At 55.3% G+C, this 23,628-nt stretch overlaps 1 protein-coding gene across 1 annotated transcript in view; it reads right to left on the bottom strand.

The window, feature by feature from the left end:
* EML1 (EMAP like 1) overlaps positions 1-23,341 on the bottom strand; it is a 203,164-nt gene extending 179,823 nt beyond the window's left edge. Inside the window, exon 1 of the mRNA XM_057731976.1 lies at positions 23,207-23,341. Coding sequence (XP_057587959.1) covers positions 23,207-23,234 — 28 coding nt within the window. The 5' untranslated portion in view covers positions 23,235-23,341. The remainder of the gene's footprint in view (positions 1-23,206) is intronic.
* Positions 23,342-23,628: the final 287 nt, after the last annotated feature.

Genomic DNA, 23,628 nt, shown 5'->3' with positions numbered 1-23,628 from the left:
GCATGGATTCTGTCTTCAAGGCCCTTACCATGGGGCTGGGGAGAGAAGCGCGTTTTGTGCTGCAGGAGGCTAGCGGCGTGAAGGCGGGACAGTCGATAGATGGTCCTCCATTAGCAACATGATATGAGGATTAAATTAACAGGAGGCTGAAAGTCATTTCCTCTGACCAGTGACTTTTTAAAATCTTGCACAGTAAGGCCCAGTCGAGGACGGATTCCATGCGTGATGCACTGCAGTCGTTAAAAGCGGTGACTGTGGACTGTGGACAGCGATGTGGGAGACTGACCACGATGCTGCGGGGAAGGAACAGGAGATGCCACTTGAGGGGTGGCTTGATGGGCAACCTGGCTCAGAACAGGCGGGAGAGAAAGGAGGCCCACACGCCTGGTAGCACTGGGTTTCCAAAGAAGGGGTTTCAGTGGATTTCATTTTCTTTTTCTCCATTTAATGAATTTGCTGCAGAGATTTTGTTTCTTTTAAAAATTTTTTTTGAAGTGTAGTTGATTTACAATGTTTCAGACGTATAGCAAAGTGATCCAGTTACACATATATATATATCGATTATTTTTCATATTCTTTTCCCTTATAGGTTATTACAAGATATTGAATATCATCCCCTGTGCTATACAATAGGTCCTTGGTGTTATCTATTGGGTTGGCCAAAAAGTTCTTTTGGGTTTTTCCATAAGGTATTACGGAAAACCTAAACAAACTTTTAGGCCAGCCCGATATTTTTATATTTAGTAGTCTGTATCTGTTAATCCCAAATTCCAAATTTATCCCTCCCTTCCAAGGTTTTGTTTCTTATACACATTTGGAAGTTGACTTATTTTTAAAAAATGGAATGGTTTAAGCCTAGCCCCTTAGCTCCTGATCCTTGAACGATCATAGTGTTTCTCAGGGTACAGCCCTGGCCCTGCTGCCCATGAAGACGGCTGAGGCTGGGCTGGGCTGCTGGCAGTGCCTGAGTGTAGATTGGCATCCTCCAGACCCGCAGCGCCACCTCCCAGCTGCTGACCCGGACAGGCCCTTCCCTCTCTGGCCGAGGCCTGGACCTCATGATGTGCCCCGGGTTCCTGCCCAGGCTGCTGGGAGGTGGACATGAAAGGAAGGGTGAAGTGGCTGCATGTGGTGGCTGTGGATGAAGGGAAGGTGCTGGCAGTCACTGGATGTTCACTAAGAAGAGAAACCTCCTGGCCCAGGAACGCATGGCAGAGGCGTGGCCAGAAAACCATGGGGTCAGTGAGCTCAGGAAGTGGGCAGGTGTGGCAGCCGCTGGGCAGGAGGAGGGAGGCCCCCCCACCCCTGGGGGAAGCGACCTCCAGCTAAGCAGGCCGTGCAGAGCTCACCTTGAACCCCAACCCTGACGGCCTGTGTGCCCACCATGTGTAGCACATCACCAGTGGGAGGCCGAAGCTGGCTCTGGGGAGGGCAGGGGGCCCTGCGCTGGGGGAGGCAGAGCCCCTACCTCCCCTTCCTGCTAGGACTTGGGCCCCACCCTGACTCCTGGCCTGGGGCTCATCGTGTGATGCTGGGGCCACCTGTACCTGAGCACACTCTGATCTGGAGGAGTGCGAGCTCTTTAAATGACAGGTAAATTACACATCTGGGCGTCAGCTTCTCAGCTGCTGGGGCCTTGGTAAAGTCAAACTTCTTTCAAGATGTACGGGCCTGAAGCGAGTCTCCCGGGCGAGCGCAGGCCTGCGCTGACCCCCATGGCCCCTCCAGACCCGCCAGCATTGTCATCAGAGAAGCAACAGCCAGGTAAACTCCAGTTTCTGTGAAGACCAAGGTGCTGTGTATTAATAGAGCTAGAGAGGCGTCCTGCAAGTTCATTGTGATGGAGAGGGAGGGAGGCAGGAATATGTGCTTTACAAGAAGTCCTTGAGAGCAAGCCTTCTCTTGCAGGACTGAGCCATTCCCAGCCCTCCTCAGCCTCCCCGAAGCCTCAGCATCGAATGCATAATTTATGAGGATGAGCCTATGCATATTCATGAGCTCACTGCCTTCCAAGGCTAGTGGCTGTCTGTGAAAAATCCTCCCGTAATGAATTATTGCATGAAGGAGGCATGGAAGCCAAGGGCAGGCCTCCAGTCCTCAAAATGACTACAATCTCTAAAGCTTACTTTGAAGAAAATGCTCCCAGCGTGCCTGCCTTTGGTCAAGTGACGGGGGGATGCAGGGAATAAAGCCTCCACCATGGGGAACCCCTGAGACCCCAGGCTGCACAGATCAGGGTGCACCAGCAGCATTTCAGGAAAACTGAGTCAGGTCTCCATCCCCAGAACAACCCTGCATACCCAGCAGGTGGGACTCGAGACTAAGCCCTCCTAAGACTCTGATCACAGACTAGCAAGAACCCTTTCTGGGCCTGGTCTTCCCATCGGTTGACTGGGTTGCTAATCCCTCCTTCCATAGACTCTGAAACATATTTTTCACATTTAACCAGCCCGAAGATGGGAGTGTGCCCTGCCGTCAGTGTCTTGATTGGGGTCAGGGTTTGAACAGCAGTGTTTCCTCTTTCTTAGTGATCCAGAAGATAAAGTGTGTGCTACAACCAGTGCATCCTAGGCTCTGATGAAGTACAGCAGTAAGCAACCATTTACCAAGCACGTACTATATGCCAGGCACCAAGCATATCACTGAGCACAGGGGCTGTCGCATAGCAGGTGCTCAGTAAACGTGAGTTTCCTCCTCATTTCGATTCTAGATAAAAAGGCAGCCCTGCTCATTGCAATTTGTCTGGTAGAGAAGTCTGTTCACAAAACTCCTTAAGTCCACATTTTATTAGAGAGTTTTGTGGCATTTGAAGCATTAATTAAGTGCTGGCTTAGTTTGGATTTAGGGTGGGGAGTGAGAGGGCTGAAAAGTTTTCCCAAACTAGTCACAACTCAATTAGACCGTTACTCATGAACTCCAAGACAGTGATTCATGTAATATTCCAGCTGGCATTTCTTGCTTACGAGCAACTCGCTTGTGAGTCAACTTTGATTTTGCTCATTAAACATTAACAAGCACACTTCCTCAGCCCAATAAAAGCCATTTTGGAAGCCTGGCTGCACCTGAGCCTGTGCGCCCGCGAGTGTATATTTGAGTGTGGGTGTTTGCACCTGCGCTGTGGGGTGAGTTCGTCCAGGAGGGTCCTGGGATATGTGACATGAGGGTCTGCAGCCCTGGCTTTGTTGACACGTGACCTGCACTGTCACACAGGGCCCTGTGCTTGCTTTCATGATCTGCTTGAAATTGTTAATAATTCTTGAACAGGGGCCCGAATGTGAACCGGGCCCTGTGAATTGTGTAGCCAATCTGGGGGTGTGTGTGTGTGTCTAAACGTCGGTGTGGGCGTGAGTCCACACAGATGGGGTGCAGGCGTGTGTGAGGGTGTGTGTGGGTGGGGACTGAGAAAGTGGATGTGAGGGGACATTGCGTGCCAGAGGGTGCCTGAGACAGGGCCCCATGAACCACAAGGGAAGCCCCAAGACGCAGGTTCCACGTGAGCCCCTCCCAGCCCCTCCCTCACGGTGACTACAGCTTGAGAACCACTGGCCATAGGTTTTAGGCGCTGAAAATCGAAGCCGTGACACAGCAGCATTCTTTAAGGATGCATTAGAAACCCATGCAGCTCAAAACCAACTCACCGCCCACTCTGTTATCTGAGTTCAGGGTCTCCAAGGACCAGCAGCCCACCAGGAACGCCAAGGAACCCGTGAGCCCTGAGGCTGCTAGCTGCGGGGAAGCCCAGCCAGAGGCCTCCCCCAGCTTCCCAGGCGCTGAGCCAGGCGGGGACTCACCGCAGAGCAGGACAGAGTGGCCTTGACGGCCAGCGCTCCCTACCCACGTCCCCGCATCAGCGGGGCAGGGGCAGGGCTGCCACCGCTGTGCCTTTTCCGCTTTATGAGCGTGGGTGGTACAGGGGGCCCTGCTCCCTGGCGCCCGCCCTCGCCCATGTTGCTGGCCTGATGCCTGCCCACACTGACACCCGCCCTAACTCAGAGGTGACTGGCATTGCCCAGCAGCCCCGCCCCCGAGGCCACCAGGGATGCCACCTCCAGAAGCCCAGGGGAAGGTACTCAGTGTACCCTCCTGGGGCCTAGCTGGCACTGACCCTCGGATCGCTGGCACCTGGTGACCCTGCTCAGAATAACGCCACGCGCAGGCTCCATCTCGCGGAAAGCCGTCCTGGGGTCAGGATGCTTCCCCCATCCCCGAGCACATCGCGGCTGGGTGAGGGGCTGCAGGGCAGCCGTCCCTTGAGCCCTCTGAGCCTCAGTTTCCTCATCTGTGAAACAGCCCTTCCCTGTGCCGGCTCTTGACCTGGGGTCTGGCTGCTGCCCACCGCCCGCCCACCCCCCCCAGGCCACACCTCCTCCCGGCAGCCCCTCTGGGCCACAGAAGCACGTCTCGGTTTCCCCAGCCCTGACCCGCGGGGGTCGGGAATGGAGCCACTCAGCACCAGCGTAACTTTGAGTTCTGAAACGTACGGTTACCCAGGGGCGAACGGGGGGGACCAACTGGGAGACTGGGACTGACATACAGACACACGACTATGTGTAAAATAGACAACCAATGAGAACCTGCTGTATAGCACAGGGAACTCTACTCAGTGCTCTGTGGTGACCTAAGTGGGAAGGAAATCCAAAAAAGAGGGGATAGATGTGTATGACTGCTTCACTTTGCTGTCTTCACTGTACTGCAAGAAACGTAACATGACATCGTAAAGCAACTATACGTGAATAAAAATTTTTTAAAAATAGTAAATCAACTACACACCAATAAAATTTTTTAAAAATGTATTATAAAAAACTAATCTATGGTTGAAATATAGTCAGAATCTGAAAAAAAAAAAAAAAAAAGACAAGAGTTGTGCAAGCTTTGGGGGGACCAGGTGGGGCCCCCGTTTTCCAGGAGGGAAGTGGTTCCAGGATGGGAAAGGAGCTGGCCCAGCACCGCACTGCCAGCCTGAAGCTGTCACAGAACAGATATTTTCCGCTGCACCCTCCCTGCCATTGAATGCTTTCTTCCATAGCTGTCACTGCTGAACACCTACTGTGTACCAGGTACTCTGCAGGATCTCTTCTGGAGCCCCTGAAATGATCATAAGAGGTAGGCAGGGACGTCATAGATGAGGAGATGAGGGCTCAGAGAGGTTAGGCGTCTTGCCCAAGGACACACAGCTTGAGACTCAAAATATTTTTATCTTCTCCTTGTGCTTTCCTATGAGACGATACATATACTTTGTGTTAGGTTTGAGTTATCCAAGCATTTATTTCGTGTACTCTGTAAGAATGCTAAATACGATTTGTTACACACACACACACAAAATGGTATTGAAGTTGGCTGCCACCAAAGCGAGACCTGAGACGGAAGCCCGGGGCCTTCACCGTGACACCTCACCTCTCTGAGTAGCATCAGCCTAGCCCAGAGCTCCTCTGGGCCTCTAGGGTCCCTACACCATCTGAGGCTCTGTAAGTCCCATGGGTCCTCCCTCAGCTCCCTGGCACGGCTGGGAACCCAGGGCTGGCCCTTCTATTATTCACACCTCCCTTTGTCTGCCAGCGGGGACCTGGCCCAGAGGCCCCGGCTTTGCCAGGAACGATAAGGCGCCAACACCTGACTCGTCCTCCTCTGCGCTCCATCTCAGTTTCCCCAAAGAACACGAAGGCCTGTGGTTCCTGGCCCTGTGCAGGAGGCAGGACCTCCCTCTCATGAAAAAAAGACAAGCCATCAGCAGGATTACAGGGTTAGAGTTACAGCTTTTCCTTGCGGCCACCTGTGCCCTCCTGTATCACTGCATGGGCATGAGGGGCGGGCGCCTGCCCGCTGTGGGGTCTCGGGTGGGGGCGGCATCAGCTCCCACAGGCCCGGCTTCACGTGCATTGTGGAGCCCATGCAACTCCTTTCAAGGCCGGTGCTACTAGTCCCACGTTAGAGGTGAGCACACTGAGGCTGGCTCAGACTGCACAGCTGCTGGGTGGCTTTGCCAGGGCTCCCTGCCCCATGCTGGGTGGCAAGCTGACTCATTTGTCCTCAAAACGTGGAAGAAGTGAACTCGTGTATGAGCGAACCCTGTCCGCCCACACATCTACGTCTCTCGTGATACTCGCGTCAAGCAGAAATCGTAAAGAGAGAGCAAAAATGTGAGGCCACCAAAGGGAGCCTTGGGAGGTCAGCCTGCAGCCCCCCTCACCCCTTCCTCCTCCTCCTTCAGCACAGGGAGCTGGGCAGCCTGTCTGGGAGCGACTCACAGCACCAGCCAGGCGTCTGATGGAGCTCCCCGCTCAAAGGATAGCTGAGATCTCAAAGTGTCATGGGTGCCACCACTGGGGGGGAGCAGGGGTGGAGAGGCGGTCTTCCGGGCTAGGAGATGGGGCCCTCCCCTTCCCCGCCAGACCCTGCCACGCTGATGGTGCCGCTGTCCATACGGAATTAAGATGATGTCACAGGAAGCAGCTTAGTGCTGGGACAAATTAATGTCTTCAGAAGGTTGGCAGGCACTCCAGGGACACCTGGGCATAGGCAAAAAGCGGCAAGGTCTTGTGCCCCCGCCACCCCCAGTGGTGAAGCACTTTAATATCACTGACTGCAGCTGCACCCATTTTATACATCAGGAAACTGAGGACCAGAGATGGGAAGGGATTTATCCATGAGCCCCCAGAGCCAAGGAGAGTCTCAAGGGGAGTTGGGGGGCGGGCTCTGGATGGAAAGCTCTCTGGCTTTGCATCCCAGCAGCCCTGCAGTTGAACCCTCATGCCTCCACGGACTAGCCATGTGATGATCTACACCCTCTGAGCCTCCGTTTTCTTGTCCATAAAATGGGAGTGATAATAACACCCAGCTAACAGGGCTGCAGGGAAAAGATAACAGACAGCGTGAGTTAAAAGCCTTGCAGGCAGCTCTCAACCCTAAGTCTTCGTAAGGGCTGCTGGAACAGTGCCTGGCAGCGTCAGTGAAAGCACAAGACAGTTTGTTAAGCACCTGCTAGGTGGCAGGTTCTGGGCGTAAAGATAACTCAGACAGAACGGCTGCCCGCGAGATGGTCAGCATCAAATGAGAAGATGCACAGAGCGATGGAGGCACACAGGGGAGGCCCCTCCCTGCCAGGGAAGGAGAGGGTGGGAGGGCAGGAGGGCATCCCTGGGAATGATAAGGCATGCCAGGAAGAAGGACCAGCACGGGTCAGGACAGAAAGGTGAGAAACAGTGCGGAATGCGTGGAGAGTTCTGTCTGCTTCGTTGCACGTGGGATGTGAGGGGGTGAGCGCTGGCAGTGCTGGGCAAGGAGCCCGGGGCGGCCGGAGGTGTTAGGCCACCCAGCGAGGGCAGCCATGTGCCAGGCCGAAGGGCTCAGACTCAACTCCGACGGGGAATTCTCCCTGAAGCGTCTCACCAGCTGAAGTGTCAGGGACCCTTGGTCGCTAGCTGAGACAAGAGGTGGCCCCTCGGGAAGGGCAGGTGGGAGTCTGGGGTGCTTCCATGGGGGACAAGCCATCAACAGGCAGGACCCCCCAGCGTGGGCTGTGCTCACTGTGCCGCCTCCCCTGCCTCCTTCTCACGGCCATCCCGAGGAGGGGGGCGGTCCCTGAGTTACAGATGGGGAAACAGAGGCTTGGCCAGGGGCAGGCGCTCGGCAGGGAGTCGAAGCGGGGCCACCTCCCACCAGTGGCCTTGCTCCTTCCTTTCACTAGGCTGCCTTTCAGCTTCCTGCAGTCTTTCTTCTATTACCCACACATTTTTGGGTGTATTTCCTTGTTCATGCTTCACCATTTCTAAAAACCGCTGTTTTAAAATATGCATTTTTAATGCCTGTTTTTTAAAAGTAGCAGCTGATTCTTCCTGGAGTCAGCCCCCTTGAGCATCCCCTCCCACCAACCCCATTTTCTCAGGGCCATAAATCACTTTCTTAAAGGGGGCCAGGAGACCAAGGGAGATAATTGCCCTTGACAAGCTGTGGTTCACCAGCCAAAGAGCTTTGGGCTCTGGAGGCCCAGCGGGGCAGCCGGGGCTCACCAGGCCCTGAGGCAGGCACTGCTCGCCTGGGAAAACACCCCTGCTCCTTGTGTCTGCTCCTTGGACCAGCAGGACTAGCATACTTTCTGCCGCTGCGGGCCTGACCTCTGAGACCCCATCCTCACTCTCTTCAGCTCCACCCACAGGGCTCAGGGATGCGCTGGGGGGAAGGTGCAGACCAGCCAGGTCCTCGGTCCTATGAGTCTGGAAGGTACAGAACCGTCATCACGGGAGATATTCCTGAGGGGATGTTTTAGTTGCCTTATTAGGAGCAGTTTGGGGGTTTCACTTGCACTTGAAAAATTACCGGTGGTTGATCTGAAATTCACATGCGTTCTATCCGTAGCCCCGGTGTCGCTTGGACTGTCTTTCTGGACACTTAAGATAAAACACCTCTCCTGGGGACTGTGCTGGCTGCACTGTCTCCAGGAAGAGGGCTCGGGGCTCCCAGTGCATCTGAACCGAGAGCCGGCTGATGGCCTTTCAAATACCAGCCACTCGCCGGGTCTAGGGTCTATCGAGAGGGCCTCTGGAGCAGCTCCATCTGGGACACGGTGATTAACGACTCCCGCTTGGGCTGGCAAAGGCCTGGGCTTTGACACCTCTTATCCTCTGACGCTCAGAATCACTGGAAACTAACATCTCCACTTGCTGCCGCTTGCTTGTAAAACCAAGTGAGGTCTTGCCACTCCTCTGCTCTAAACCCTTCCATGGCTCCCATGCCACTGAGAGTCAAAGCCAAGGGCCCCTCTCGGACTACAAAAATTCCATTCGTGACCTTTCTGCCCCCTCCTCTCTGGGCTCATCTTCCCCCACGCCCCTGTGCATTCTGCCCAGAATGACCTCGCTGGCGTTCTTTGAAAAGATCAGGCACCCCCACCTCAGGGCCTTTGCCTCTGATCTTTCTTCTGCCGGGAACTCCCTTCCCTCGGCTATTCCCAGGGCTCACCCTTCAACTGTCACCTTCTTAGAAAGACCTTCTGGGCCTTTCTCCAAAGCACTGCTCTCTCTCTTCCCTGATGCGCTACCCTCCATCCCCATCGTGCATCCTGTGTTATTTATTTTGTTCACTGTCTGTGCACCGCAGTGTCAGCCCTGTGAGGGCAGGGACCACACATTCTTTACAGCTGATCAACAAATGTTTGTGGAATGACTGATTGACCAAACGCTGCTTCCGCCTCAGCTTCTCTGCCAGGCCACCCATGACCGTCCATGCAGCAGGCCTCGCTTCAAGGACTCGCTTTGTAATAGGAAGACCCCTGTGTAAGGCTGTCTCCAGCACCCTGGAGGCTCCTCCTGGGCCCTGGATGGCCATGCTTTCCTGTGCCCCCCAACCATTCATGCTCCCCTCTGATCCGGAGGACCCTTCCCTCCCTTGTCACCTCCCTCTTGTCCCTCAGGACCCAGCTCAGGGTCACCTCCTCCAGGAAGCCTTCTCTGCCTATCCCTCAGAACTTGAGCCACAGCACATGGCTTGCTGGGCTCTCATTGTCTTTCTCCTCAGTGGTCTCCCTGCCCAGCTGTGCCAGACCCCCCCGCCCCTGTGTCCCCAGGACCTAGCAGTGGCCTGACCGACTGACATGATTGGCAGCTAAGTGAACAATGGCTTGCAGAATTTCTTTTTATTTTCTTTTTAAATTCTCCTTCATAGATCCTGTTTCACTGGAAGGTCTTTAGAGGCACTGGCTCCAGACTGGTTCATGTCACAGGCAGGGACACTGAGGGCTGTGTGGAACCCTATACCAACGTCACAATCCGGAGTTAACCTGACCCCCCCCCCCCCAGCAACCTAATTCCAGAGTTAACTGGACCCCCATAGCAACCTTTGATTCAAGACTTGGACCAGCTAATAACACAAGCCCATATTAAGGAAGCTACTCGGAAGATACTCAGAAGATACTCACCCCATAGGACCCTAGCCTATCACCTAAAGACCCCTTTCGCCGTATGGCCCCCGACCAATTGATTAATGCCCTTCTCTTAGCAGGAATTTTCTTTGTCTTGGGGTTATAAAAGCTGGCTGCGAGCCCACTCAAGCGTTGGCTCTCCCCGACCACCAGGAAGTGGGCCCGCTGTCTCTACAGCGTTCCTCTTTCTAATAAACTCAATCTTCCTTACATTCTGCCTTGCGTCTGGAAATTCTTTTCCAGCCCATGCTTGGACCCTGACAGCCCAGAAGATGGAAGGTTTGAGAACTGATTCCTTTCCGGCACCTTCTCTGAGGCAAGCACCAGTGTCTGAGCAGGGTGACTCCTCCCCTGGCCACCCCCAGCTGCTGTGGTACTCTTAGTGGCCATTCCTTGGGGGGGCAGAGGTCACAGCCTGCACGGAGGCCGTGGCCTGATGGGATGCTCAGCCCAGATTGAGTCCTTCTGGAGAGAATAGACTTGGATCTTTCATAGAAAGAGTAAAAGGGTTTCTAAGCCCCCAAACTTTCCTTTCTATAGCAAGAGAAAAGCCTGAAGAGCAAGGGAGGGCAAGGAGGGGAGGGGCCCAGGAGGGAGGGAGAAGGGCAGGGAGGAGGGGGGAGGGCACGGAGGGGAGGGGCCCAGGAGGGAGGGAGAAGGGCAGGGAGGAGGGGGGAGGGCACGGAGGGGAGGGGCCCAGGAGGGAGGGAGAAGGGCAGGGAGGAGGGGGGAGGGCACGGAGGGGAGGGGCCCAGGAGGGAGGGAGAAGGGCAGGGAGGAGGGGGGAGGGCACGGAGGGGAGGGGCCCAGGAGGGAGGGAGAAAGGCAGGGAGCAGAGGGGAGGGCACGGAGGGGAGGGGCCCAGGAGGGAGGGAGAAGCGCAGGCAGGAGAGGGGAGGACAAGGAGGGTGCTTGCTGGCCTTTCCTTGGGGCAAGGTTACGTGGGAACATCTGAGACCCTCGCGCCATTTCCCTGGGTCCCCCAGCAGGAGCCCTGGGAGGCTACAAGCTTCTCTGAGGAATCCTGTGCTGGTGCCTAGAGTGGGCTGACGGGTGGTCCTCAAAGATATTGGTCCCTAATCCCTGGACCCTTTGTTGTTACCATTTATGGAAAAAGGGTCTTTGCAGGTTGATTAAATTAAGGCTCTCAGGATGGGGAGACACTCCTGGATTATCCAGGTGGGCCTAAATGCCATCACAAGGTCCTTATAAGAGGGAAGCAGACAGAGATTTGATGCACAGAGGAGGAGAGGGGAGTGTGGCCACAGAGGCAGAGAAGGGAGTGATACGACCACAAGTCCAGGACGCCCGGAACCACCAGAAGCTGGAAGAGGCCAGGGACAGAGTCTCCTCCAGTGGGAGCCGGCCGACACCACAGGAAGTGAATACAGTGCCCCGGCCAAGCTGTTCAGGAGCAGGGGGAGGGGGGAGGAGGTGAGGGGAAAGCTGGGCCCTTGGGGTTGAAGCCGCCTGACTCACTGGGGCTGCGGGTGCAAAAACCGGGCCCTCTTTTCTCAGACTCTGGTGCAGTCTGTACCCCAGAGCTGCCGCAGGACCAGGCTACGCGGAAGGTCCTGGATGACCCAGCACAGGAGCAGAGGCGGCAGCAACATTCGGTGAATCAGTCATTCAACAAACATTTACTGATCAGCTGCCGACAAGGAAGGCGTGGTCCCTGCCCTCACTGGAGGGTACAGGCAAGAACGAAAGAAAGCTAGACGTGTTTCCCCCGAAGCCTTCCTATGGAGTCGACAGCTTTATTAAACTACTATTTATTTTATTAAACTACTATTAAAAAAAAATAGGCTAGATGTCACCTGAAACCCTACCCTGTTTCCCTCCCTCCTCACTGCTTCTCCTCTGAGCCTCTCCTGATAAGCCAAGTGCGTAGGCGAGAAGCTCTCTCTAACAGAATCCCCTGACTCTGCCCTTGACCTCACGTGCTATTTCATTCACGCTTAGCAGCCGTCCTGTAAGGTATCATCAGTCTCGTTTTGCGCACGAGGAGACAAAGACCCAGGCAGATTATATGACTTGCAAAGACCACACGGCACCAGGTGGCAGAGCTCGCGTGCCAGGGCCAGCCTGTCTGATTCCCTGTCCCTGCTTCCCATCCGGGTCCCGTGTGACTGTGGACACAGTGGCAGGAGGAGGAAAGAACCTGGGGCTCCTGTCGGCTGCTGCGTCCACACCCAGCCCCAGGGCCTGGAGCCCCCTTAGGGTGAGGCCCGCCATTCCCCGATTACAGACTCCAGCGAACATTCCCGAACATTCCCGGGCCATCAGCGTGGGCTCCGGAACAGAACAGGGCTGTTCCTTCTGGGGCCGCCTAATGATCTCGCTGTCCAGAAGTGGATTTGTTTTCCACCCGTGATGAGCTGACTGCGTTCCCTCACCTCCCGCCCGGCTCCTGGCTCAGGTTTCTGCTACACAATCGGCCTGACCATCGGCACCTCCGCCAGGCCCCAGGGTCTCGCCCAACCTCATGGGAGGATGCTCCTGGCCTAGTTCCAGAGCTCTCTATTGACAGACGCAAGCTTACAAGTCCCAGAAGGGCAACGTCACCTCCCTTGGGAGCAGTCAAGGGGAGGAGGCCAAATAACTCACGATAAGAAAACCCACAGGTGCTCCTCCCCAGAATCCCAGATGACGGGCCGGGCTTGTCTTCACCGCGCATGTGGTCTGGACACCTGCCTCGTCTGTGTTTCACCAGGCTGCATAGACACAGCCGGGTCACTTGGGCTGCCCAGCTGAGCAGAGCTTCAAAGCTGGGGAAGAAATCAGCCAGGGCTGGGCCAGTGCCAGTCAGCACCTTCTCTGATAATGTTTGTCCCTTTCTTTGGAACTTGCAGAAGCCTCCAGATTTCCAGCTTTCTCCACATCCCTCCTTCACACCAGCCCTCAGAGGAGGGGCTCTGAGCTCAGCCTGCAGCTCCAAAAGCAGCAAGCGTTTGCTGGCAGCCTCTCTGCACCAGGACCTAGAATTATATCACTGAACCCTCACCACAGCCCGTCAGGCAGGTGCTGCTGTCATGATGCCCATTTGGCAGAGGAGGAAAATGAGGCATGAGGTCTCAGAGCCAAGAGGTGATGGCCAACAGTCATGTGAAAAGATGCTCAACACCATTAGGCGCTAGAGGACAGCAAACCAAAACCACAATGAGACACCACTTCATACCCCCTGGGGTGGCTGGAATCAAAAAGATCATAACAAGCGCTGGAGAGGATGAGGAGAAGTCGGGACCCTCGTGCACCCCCGGTGGGAATGTAAAACGGTGCAGCCTCTTTGGAAAACAGTCTGACCATTTTGCAGAAAGTTAAACATGGATCCAGGAATTCCACTTCTGGGTGTATAACAACCCAAGAGACATGAAAACCTATGTTCACACAGAAACTTGTGCATTAGCATTCACAGCGGCGTTATGCGTAACAGCTGAAAAGTAGAAACAAGCTAAATGTTCATCAACTGATGAATGAATGAATAAAATGTGGTCTAGATCTGTACAATGCAATACTATTTGTCCACAAAAGGAACGGAGCACTGGGCTTCCCTGGTGGTGCAGTGGTTAAGAATCTGCCTGCCAGTGCAGGGGACACGGGTTCCATCCCTGCTCCAGGAAGATCCCACGTGCTGCGGAGCAACTAAGCCCATGTGCCACAACTATTGAGCCTGCGCTCTAGAGCTCATGAGCCACAACTATTGAGCCATGTGCCACAACTACTAAAGCCCACGCCCCTAGAGCCTGTGCTCTACAACAAGAGAAGCCATGGCAATGAGGAGCCGGCGCACCACGACGAAGAGTATCCCCCACTCACCGCAACTAGAGAAAGCCCGTGTGCAGCAACAAAGACCCAATACAGCCAATAAATTAATTAATTAATTAAAAAAAAAAGCAACAGAGCACTGATACGTACCAAAACACAAATGAGCCTAAACGTGTTATGCTGAGTGAAAGCAGCTGATCACTAAAGGCCACATGTTGTATGATTCTGCTTACATGAAACGTCCAGAAGAGGCAAATCTATAGAACCGGAAAGTAGAGTACTGGTTGCCAGGGGCTAGGGGTTGACTGCTAATGGATTAGGGCTTTCTTTGGAGGGGCGGTGATAAAAAAGTTCTAAAGTTGATTGTGGTGAAGGTTGCATAACTCACTTCAAATGGGTGAGTTTTATGGTGTGTAAATTACATCTCAGGAAGGCTGTTACCAAAAAAGAAAAAAAAAAATGAGAGCCCAGGACTCCCAGCAGAGCCTGCAGCTCTGAAGCTCACTGGCTATACCTTCCTGTCTCCTGTCAGACTCAGAGGACCACTGCGCTGGTCTGTTGACCCCCCAGATGACCCCCCAGCTTCAGGGCAGGCTTGGGAGCCCAGGACTCTGGCATGCTCTGAGCGACCTGGTGGCACCCATTCATAGCACCTCGCTTCCTTGGCTGGGGTCACAGCTGAGGCTCCTCCTCTCTCAACAAGTTTTAAGATGGAAAGAAAAGGGAAGGCATTCCATGGGGGCTGAGAGATCAGGTTTTTGCAGCCCACCCCCAGCCTGTGTCTGCCTCCCACAGGGCTGAGCGCTGGATTTCCTCCTGGTCACAGGACAGAGCTCCCAGATGTCAGGAACGAGCAGCGGCTGGGGTGGGCTCCCAAGTTCCAGGCTGGAACTCAGTGGTACTTCATCACCCACAGGTGTCCGGGCCTGTGAGATGGGGACAGCGTCCTTCACAGAGCTGTGACAAGCACGGGGTAGCAAGTGCAGACGGGAGGGAGCCGCCCAGAGCAGGGCACACGGAAGATGCTCAGTAAAGTGGAGCCCGTGGCCCTTGGTGCTTCTTTCTCTGGGATGAGCTGGGTGGGGGCCGGGGAGGGCGGGGGTGGGGGGCTGCCCTGGGGGTGGGGCCGCAGCCCGGGCTCTGTTTCAGCCTCAGCCACACGTCTTGGGCGTGAAGGTGCCAGCAGCACCCACCAGCAGCCGTTCGGGGATGGAGCGTGGCCCTGGGCTGTGTGGAGGGGTTCCGCTGTCACGGGTGTGGCTGAGCCCACCCTGATCCTGGGGTAGAGCCGGGGGCCAGCGTGGGGCTGACAGTTGCCGAGCAAGCAGAGAACTGCCCTAGAGACATGCTGGGCCTTTGCGGGCCCCTCTGGAGTCCTAAGATTCTGCTACAGGAAAGAGAACTGTTTATCTCACGTAACATTCCTGGGCCCAGATTCTGATGCAAACCTCTCCGGAAACGGCAAAAGACTTGCTGGAGGTCACTGAGTACTTCAGTGTCAGGACTGAGCTCAGGGCCAAGTATCCAGGCTTCTACCCCAGTGCTCTTGCTGACATAACCCTGCCTCCAAAGAAATTCAGGGTGAATTTCATCTGCTGTCTTGGTTCTGATAAAAGCCCTTCTTCAAAGCCTGCTCCCTGATCCACTGGCCTTCCTTGGGAAGGACTGAAGCTCTCCCAGCCCTCCTCAGGCTGCAAGGCTGCTCAGTGTAAAAGAGGAGACCCAGGCTGGAGCCAGCCCACCTGCATCCTGGCCCCATCTCCCCCATTGTATGCTCCGGGGTAAGTCACTTAACGTCTCTAAACCTCAGTTTTCTCATCTGTAAAATTGAACAACAGTGTTTACCAAACAGTCATATGGAATTGGGCATGCGAAAGGACCTAGGAGAAGGGGAGACAGCGTTTATTTAGTGCCCGCTGTAGACATTCTCATTTACTGCTCTTGTAACTTGAGTCTATTAACCCTGGGGGAGGAGGAAACTGAAGTGGGTTGGTGAAGGCAAGTCCACAGGAAGAGACCCAGCTCTCCCCTTACACCACAGGGCCCGGCGGGACACATGCACAGAGGACGTGCTTATGACACACCCACTGAATCAGGGCGTCCACTCAGACCGCGAGCTCATCCCTCCGGCCAGAAGCAGCAGGAAGGGTGTTTTCCCCAACCGCACCAGTGCTTTGAGGTTTTTCCACCCGAAATAAATGAGGCGGGATTCCTAGAAATGTGTTTAAACCTGCTAGAGAGTTCTCTAAACAGTTTGGCTTAGATGTTGAAATGCAAGGCCCAGAATGCAGGAGCGTCTGCACCCCATCCCGGAGCCCAACAACCTCAAACTCCAGTTTTAAGCCTTGCAATTTGGGTGACATCATCGAATCCCAGGGCAGGGCTCCGAGACCACCTCCAGTCCCTGTATTTTTAAACCGGGTCTGATTTCATTATACAAAACGTGTGTCATTCATTGCCACAGCCCTCTGCTAGGCTGTGCATTTTTGTTTAAATTTGTTTAGTTATATACTATTAAAAGTCGGATAGGAAAGCCTGTAACAAAACCGCTTTTATTTGATGATGTCACAGAATCAAGGAACTGGTGTCTGTATGAGAAGAATGCGGTACAGACTCACAGTTTTTATTTTCCAGTGTACTTCCACAACCATTTCCTTCTAAACTCACGTCCTATTTTTTAATCTGTTGACCTTGATGATTAAACTGGCTCATGAACCACCCATCCCGGCTCCCTCCTTTGTACCTTAGCGAATAATAAATCAAGAGAGCTTTCTGGCAATAAGCGGTTAACGTTTCTCTTGCTTATGTTTTTCCTTGCTGGTGCTGTGACCACATCTTTCAGAAATTTGTTTCCCGGCTTTTAAACACACGTTCACATCTGTGGGACAAAACACGTTTTGAAAAATCTGGCCCTTGGTTTTGGGATCTGCATAGCGGAAGGACTCACGATCTATGTTTCAGAGGCTTGCTGACCACAGCACACACCATGTGCTCCGAATATTTCATAATTTAAATGGATTACTTTTTAAAAAGTCAATTGGACTTGAGGACTTGGGGTGGGGGGGGGGGAAGGGAAAGCTGGGATGAAGTGAGAGAGTAGCATTGACATATATACACTACCAAATGTAAACTAGATAGCTCGTGGGAAGCTGCTGCATAACACAGGGAGACCAACTCGATGATGGGTGATGACTTAGGGGGATGGGATAGGGAGGGTGGGAAGGAGTGGCGGGAGGGAGGGGATATGGAGATAGTTGTATAAATACAACTGATTCACTTTGTGGTACAGTAGAAACTAGCACAACAGTGTAAAGCAATTATACTCCAATAAAGAGCATTAAAGAAAAAAGTCATTTGGGGAAAAAAAGTTAATGGAGGGCAGATATTACTCATCTGTTCCCTAGTGGAGGTCTGTGCCCTGCCCTCTTGCCATTAAGTATGGCCATAGGACTTGCTTTAGCCAAAGAGATGGTGGTAGAGATGATATTGATCACTTCCAGGCAGGAGCATTTAATTGACAGCGTGATGTCTCCACCCCCTCCCTTCACCTGCCTCATGGGGTGAGGGGGGGAGGGGTAAAGCTGGGTCCCTGTGGAAGCATCACACCGGCTGAGCCGCCAGGTAGGCGACCTGCCCTGGAGAGTTACCCAGACCTGCACTAGACTTTGCATGAGTGAGGAATACACCTTCGCTGCTTTAAGCCACCGAGCTTTGTTTTTTTCACAGTGTACCTAGCCCACCCTGAGTCAGAGACTCAGTACAAATCAAAAGGGGCTGTTTTGATCAATGCAAACATTGGAAATCAATAGATATGGGTGATGGGGGATATCTTGGGCCCATCTCAGCCACCAGTTTCTGTATTTTATTTTGCCTGCATAGTTTCAAGGGAAAAAAGCAGATAAATGGTTGCAGATACCAACAGCTTTGTGTCATTTTAAAAATATAATTTAAAATGTTTAAAACGTATCTCACTATCTCAAGAATGGTCAGTTAGAATAGATCCAATACTTTAAAAGAGCAGAAGTGGGGCGGGGGGGGGGACTTCCCTGGTGGTCCAGTGGTTAGGGCTCTGCACTTCCACTGCAGGGGGCATGGGTTCCATCCCTGCTCAGGGAACTAAGATCCCACAGGCTGCACGGCGTGGCCCAAAACACACAAAAACAAAAAAACAACAAAAAAAACCCCCAAACCTAAAAAACAGAAAGGGTAACTTATTTCCAGGTTGAATTCCTAGCAGCTTCTAAGCCATATTCCTTGTCATAAGCGTAAAGGCCCCCAAGGGTGCTGCAGAGGCTGGAGCCGGGACGGGAGCCATGTGGACTCATTCCTTTGCTGCTCAGAGGGTCACAGGCAGAGCCGGGGTCCCTGAGCCCTGCCCGATGTCCGAACACGGGTCACACGTGCACGGCGGTGTGCTCGCCGGTAGGATTCTACGGGCGGTGGATACATACAGAACAACCTCTCTGAGACCAGAAAGGGAAGGAGGCCTGTCCTGGGTCACATAGCCATGAGCCCCCAACACATCTCCTGACACCCAGCATCCTGTGAGAGGGACAGGGGCGTCCAGGTTGGCACCAGTCAAGCTATTTCTGAGCAAGACCAGCAGATGGGGGTCCCTGGAGTGCAGGGTCACTCCAGGAGTGCAGGGTCCCTGGGGCTGATTCCGGGGAAGGAACCCGCCAGCCTGGACAGTGAGCTGGCTTTAGCAGAAGGAGAGAAGGGGTGAAGCCCGTGCCCGGGTGCCAAGGGGCCTGTGTTGGAGAATCGAGTCCTGGCTCGTTACTCCCTAGCCGGTGAGCCGGTCTCTCTTTCTCTTGGGCCTCAGTTTCCCCTCCATGACATAGGGATCCACGGCGGTGGGGGAGTGCGGACGTGGAGTGTGGCGTGAAACGTGACATGTGGGAACCGAGCGCGGCAGGAACGGGGTGCTGTCTGGAGGGTCCTGCATCCACCCTGACCCCAGCCTCCTGTGCCAGGTCTGATGCTCCTCAGGTTAAGCCCTTCCTGTCATCACTCGCACAGGTACCTGGACCACCTATGGCCACACTTTAAAGGTTCATTCCTGAGAACCACCAGCTGCCACGCACACCTTTCCTGGCCCACGGTTCACAGGCGTTTGAAGGTGTCATCTCATCTAATCCCCATGACACCCCCGAGGTCATGGTGTCACCTCCACTTACAGATGAGCTGGCTGAGGGTCAGAGAGGAAAAGGACTTGCCTGTGTCCGGGGGGGACAGGTCTGCCTGACCCTGGAAATCATTTTGCATCTACTCCAAGGTGATGTACGGACCTACCTCTGGGGCTTTACCAGGCCACCCCATCACACCCCAGTCCCCCGGAGGATGAGCTGTCTGTCCTTTGAACCTTCCTAGTGGGGGAGGCAGCATTGGGCCTCAGCCTTCCCCACAGCCTCCCCCCCATCCCCAGGAGTTCCTGAATCCTCCTGTTCTTCCCCCCCACCCCCAGCAGGCCCCACCCTCTCTGCTCAGGACCTCTCAGCAGCCTCCTCCCAGGCCTCCCATCTCCAGTCTCTCTCCTGAGCCTCCAACCCCTGCACAGAAGTGATCCAGGCACCCCCCCCCCACCCCCGGCTCAAGGCCTTGCTGGCTTCTGTCCAAGAAGTGAAAACGGAACCCAGTTACCTGTCTGGAGTGGGGGGGAGGCCCTCACCACCAGGAGGAGAGCCACATAGAGAGATGCTGAGGCCCAGGGGCCAAGCCCGCTTCTCCTGGGAGAAGACGCTTCCTCTGCAAGAGTGGGGCCTAAGTAACGGAAGTGTTTTGCTTTTATCTCCTCCACAGACCCAGGCCCTGAGGCCAGTCAGTAAGAAGAACAGAACACAGCCCATGACTCGCAGGAGGTGGGAGCTGCTCTGCATCCCGGTAGGGGGCCCATCGTGGGGTCTGGGGGCAAGAAGCTGGGCCGGGCTGTCTTTGGGCTCTGGGATGCCCGGACATGAGGGAGACAGGGGTGGCCCACCCCATGTCAGCCCCTCCTCCCCAAAAAACCATCTCCTACTGTACGAACAAGGGGACTGCAGCCTCCGGCGTTGGGGGTGGGGAAGGAGGATGGGCAGGGAGGTTGGTGGAAGAAGGTTTTACAGGAGGAGAAAGGAGGTCACTCTGCTGGCTGAGCCCTAACTCAGGTTAGGGATGTCCATCCTCACCACACCCTCCAGGAAAGGGCAAATGTCCACCTGTCACCAAGGCTCAGAGAGGTTAAGTGACTTGCCCAAGGCCACAGAGCCAGGAAGAGGCAGAGCAGGGATTCGAACCCCAGGCTCTGATGGACCTGCATTCGGGTGCTCTGCTGAGACTACAATGGCCTATTCTTTGGTGCTTGGAGGTATAAAATTGCTTTGCTGGAAACTTTCCCAAACATGGGAGGAACTGGCAGCACAGAGGCCGGATTCTCTTCCTGTGGAGTTCCGCCGAGAGGTCAAAGGCACCACAAGGTCAAAGGCAGGAAAAGACAATCAACAGACCCAGGATAGAAGGAGCCCCTCTACCCAGGCGCGTGCCAGCACTTACAGACACTGTCTCCAGGGCCAGGGAGGGACGTGGCAAGGCCCCACTTTACAGATTAGGAAGCCGAGCCTCAGTGAGGAAGTGACCTATCCAGGCCTCCACCTCGCTAAGGGGCAGAGCCAGGTCTGGAAGCCAGGAGACTGTACGGGAAGCCCCTTCACTGGACGTGGTTACAGGCTGGCAGTTCTCAGTGCAGGCGAGCTCCTGCTATAAATATGATGCTGACTCCCGGTAACCTTAGCCTCCAGGCTCCCCTGACCAGGCACAGGGCCATAAATCTCCGAGTGGACCACCTGCCACTGTGCTCCTGTGCTGTGGAATTTTCCTGACACCCTAACGAGGTACCACATTTTTTTTACAGGCTCCAAATTATTGGAGGCAATGTTGAGCTTGCTGTCTCCAAAATGAGAAGGGCCATTGCTCAGAGGAGGGCCAGAAAGACCTGCAAGACAGCCAGCTTCCCCGCCCCTCGGTGAGCAGGGTGGGGCTTCCTGGAAGGGGCATCTGATCTGGGTTCTGCACAAAGAGGGTCCGGGAAGCTGGGTTCAAAGCCCAGCTCTACCATTGACCAGCTGGGTGACCTTGCACAAGCGTGTCTGCCTCTCTGAGCTTCAGTTTCCTTAGTTACACAGTGGAGTTCATGCCACGCCTCTCCAGGGATTAAACAGACAGTGTGTCCACAGTGGCCAGGACACAGCAGACAATTTGGTCCCTTCATTTTCCGTTTTGGGTTGCAGCTCATTTACTGGTTGAGTCATAAAAACAACAGCTACAACTGCTAACAATAAGCCCGGCATTAGTTTCAGTGTGTTACATGCTTTCGGTCCCTTAATCCTCCCTGGAACTTGAAGAACTGAGGTCCTATCATGGACCCCATTTAAAGGATGAGGAAACTGAGGCACAGCCCCCTTGAGTAATCTGCCCAAGGTCACACAGATCATGGGCGGAGAGCGGAGAACTTCCCCACTGTGCACATGGGCACAGAGGTTGGTTACTGAAAACAGGCGGAAATATTTCAAAGCAGCCTTGTAGGTGTGATCACTGCCGCACAGTAGGAATCTGAGAAAGACCTGAATTTCAGACAACACACTCAGGACACCCCTCCCCACAAACACACAACCCTGCACCCAGGCGCTGTCTTCACTCTTGCCAACGAGGTGTGATTGCAAGCCCAGAGCATCAGAGACCAAAGACCATCACATGGCATCTTTTAGGTGGGAAGCCAGGCCCCAAGCTTACCCAGGGTAGCCCACCCAGCCAGGGCAGGCAGAGCAAGGATGCTGCCCGCCAGCCTCCAATCCAGCTGACCTTCTCCCAAACCCGACCGTGAAAGCTGTCTCCTCCCAGCCTCCAGGCCACACACACACACACACACACACACACACACACACACACACTTAGTACCCATTCCACTGCCCCGACGGGCTAATATTGTCCTGGGCTTCCTGAAATACCCATCCCCACAGCAGGGTGGTTTTACAGGCTGCTAAAAGCAGGGCCATGTCCCTGATGGAGGGAGAGAGCTATTCCGGGTTCGTGTCAGGTGTGGGCAGAGCCAGCCAGAGAGGGCCTGCCTGCGCCACCCCCCCACCACGCTCCCCCCACCTCCCCTGGCTGGCTCCTTCACAGCCACGGCGGACAATTCCTGGCAGCCGGTGCGGCTGGCGCCCAGCAGAAGAGGGTGAGGTCAGGCCCGTTTTGTCGGCATCCCCCTCCCCATCACACACACACACACACACACACACACACACACACACACACACGGTTCCACGTCTGACTCAGCCAGGCCCAGGCGCTGGAACTGTCCATCAGACACCACGCAGGGTGGGGCCCCCACTGCCCACAGCTCACCCCGAGCCCCTCCGGGACGGCTTCACATGCCCGAGATTCCCCACTGTGCCGTTTCACAGATAAGGAATCCGTGGGCCACAGACACGCGGTGGCTTAGGCGATGAGGCCCGGCTGGAGGGGCCGGGCAGGGATGCACAGGCCCGCGGGCTTCTGTGCGCCGGCCCGGCACCCCCGATTAGCGGTTTCCACTAAGACGCTGCTAAGTGCTCACGACACACCTGCCGACGCTTTCACGTGTCATCACATTCAATCTTCACAGCCACCTGCGGGTTACATGCCGTTATCACTGTCTCCTTTCTCACCTGAGGCTCAGAGCCGTTAAGCCACTCGCCCAAGGTCACCCAACGTGGAAGGGAAGGAATTGGAGTCTGAACCTGGGCAGCCTGATGCCAGAGTCCCTGATACAGTCCCTGGATTAAGCTGCCTCCAGCCCCCACCGCACCCGAGGCAGGTTCAGGGTGATGTCCGCATCAGAGCTTGTCTTCAGCTGGACGGAGCCAGGGGCTGCCAGCCAGGGACACGGGCAGCCAGTCCCCACCATAGCCCCTCGCCCCCGGGCAGGGCGGAAGGCATGTGGGCAGGCTCCAGTGTCAGACCACCCCTCCGCCTGCCTGTGTCCCTGGCCATTTCCAATCTAGAGGATTTGGGGGCCCATGGGGGGCCTGCCTTGTGCCGGTGGACCAGAAGCTCAGAACTTCCTGGAGCTCTCAGATCTCTGTGGAGTCTGGTGGACGCTGTGGGCTCCCCCTTCCCCCTGATGACAGGTAAATGTCCACACACGCTCATTTGCATGTGATCCCAGAGGCCAGCACCCTGACCGACCCAGGGTCCAGCCACAGCCAGGGCCCCTGCTGCACGGTGGGGCACTCTGGCTGCCCCACTGACAGCCGGGAGGGTCTATCGCAGAAACAGCTTCCTGTCGGGAAGCTGGGGGTTGTGTGTGGGGAGGGGGTGTGAGGCACAGTGAGCTTTGAAAGTCACTCACCCCCTCCAGGAGCACAGCTCCCCCCTCCCCAGGCATCAGGCTCAGAGCACGGGGGTCCAGCCCCACAGCTGCCTGCAGCCTGCGGGGGCCCAGCACCCTCGGTGACCAGTGGCCTTGGCTCTGCAACCGGAGCAGCAGTGAGTAAATATAGCGCTGCCACTCACCGGCCGAGGGGCCCTCGCCGTCCGACATGGTGCAGGAGATGGGCGGGCAGCCGGCCACGGCCGGCGGGGACACTCAGGGCCCTCGGCGGCTGTCGCCCACCTGGTGGGGCTCGCGGCGGCCGGCCCCGCTCGGCCTCCAGTCCCCAGGCAGTGTCCCGCCCCGGCAGCCCCGGCCACCCCCGCCCCACGCTGGGCCGGGCAGATAAGAACGCACTCCAGGGCCAGGAGCCAGCGGGATTGGTGGATAAATCTGGGCACTGCCCTCCCTTGCCCGGGCCTCTCCGGCAGCCTCAGAATGTTGCCCGAGAAACTGTTGCACCCCTGGGCACGTGGTCAGGCTGTGAGACCCCCGCCCCAGCCTGGGACCTCAGAATGCCAGCAAGCTCTCTGCCCGGGACTGGTCCCACCTACCCAGTGAGGGG

The sequence above is a fragment of the Hippopotamus amphibius genome, chromosome 4 (assembly GCF_030028045.1).
Source record: "Hippopotamus amphibius kiboko isolate mHipAmp2 chromosome 4, mHipAmp2.hap2, whole genome shotgun sequence".
Classification (NCBI taxonomy): Eukaryota; Metazoa; Chordata; class Mammalia; order Artiodactyla; family Hippopotamidae; genus Hippopotamus; species Hippopotamus amphibius.
The sequence above is the reverse complement of the archived record's forward strand: the minus strand, read 5'-3'. Positions and strand labels throughout refer to the sequence as shown.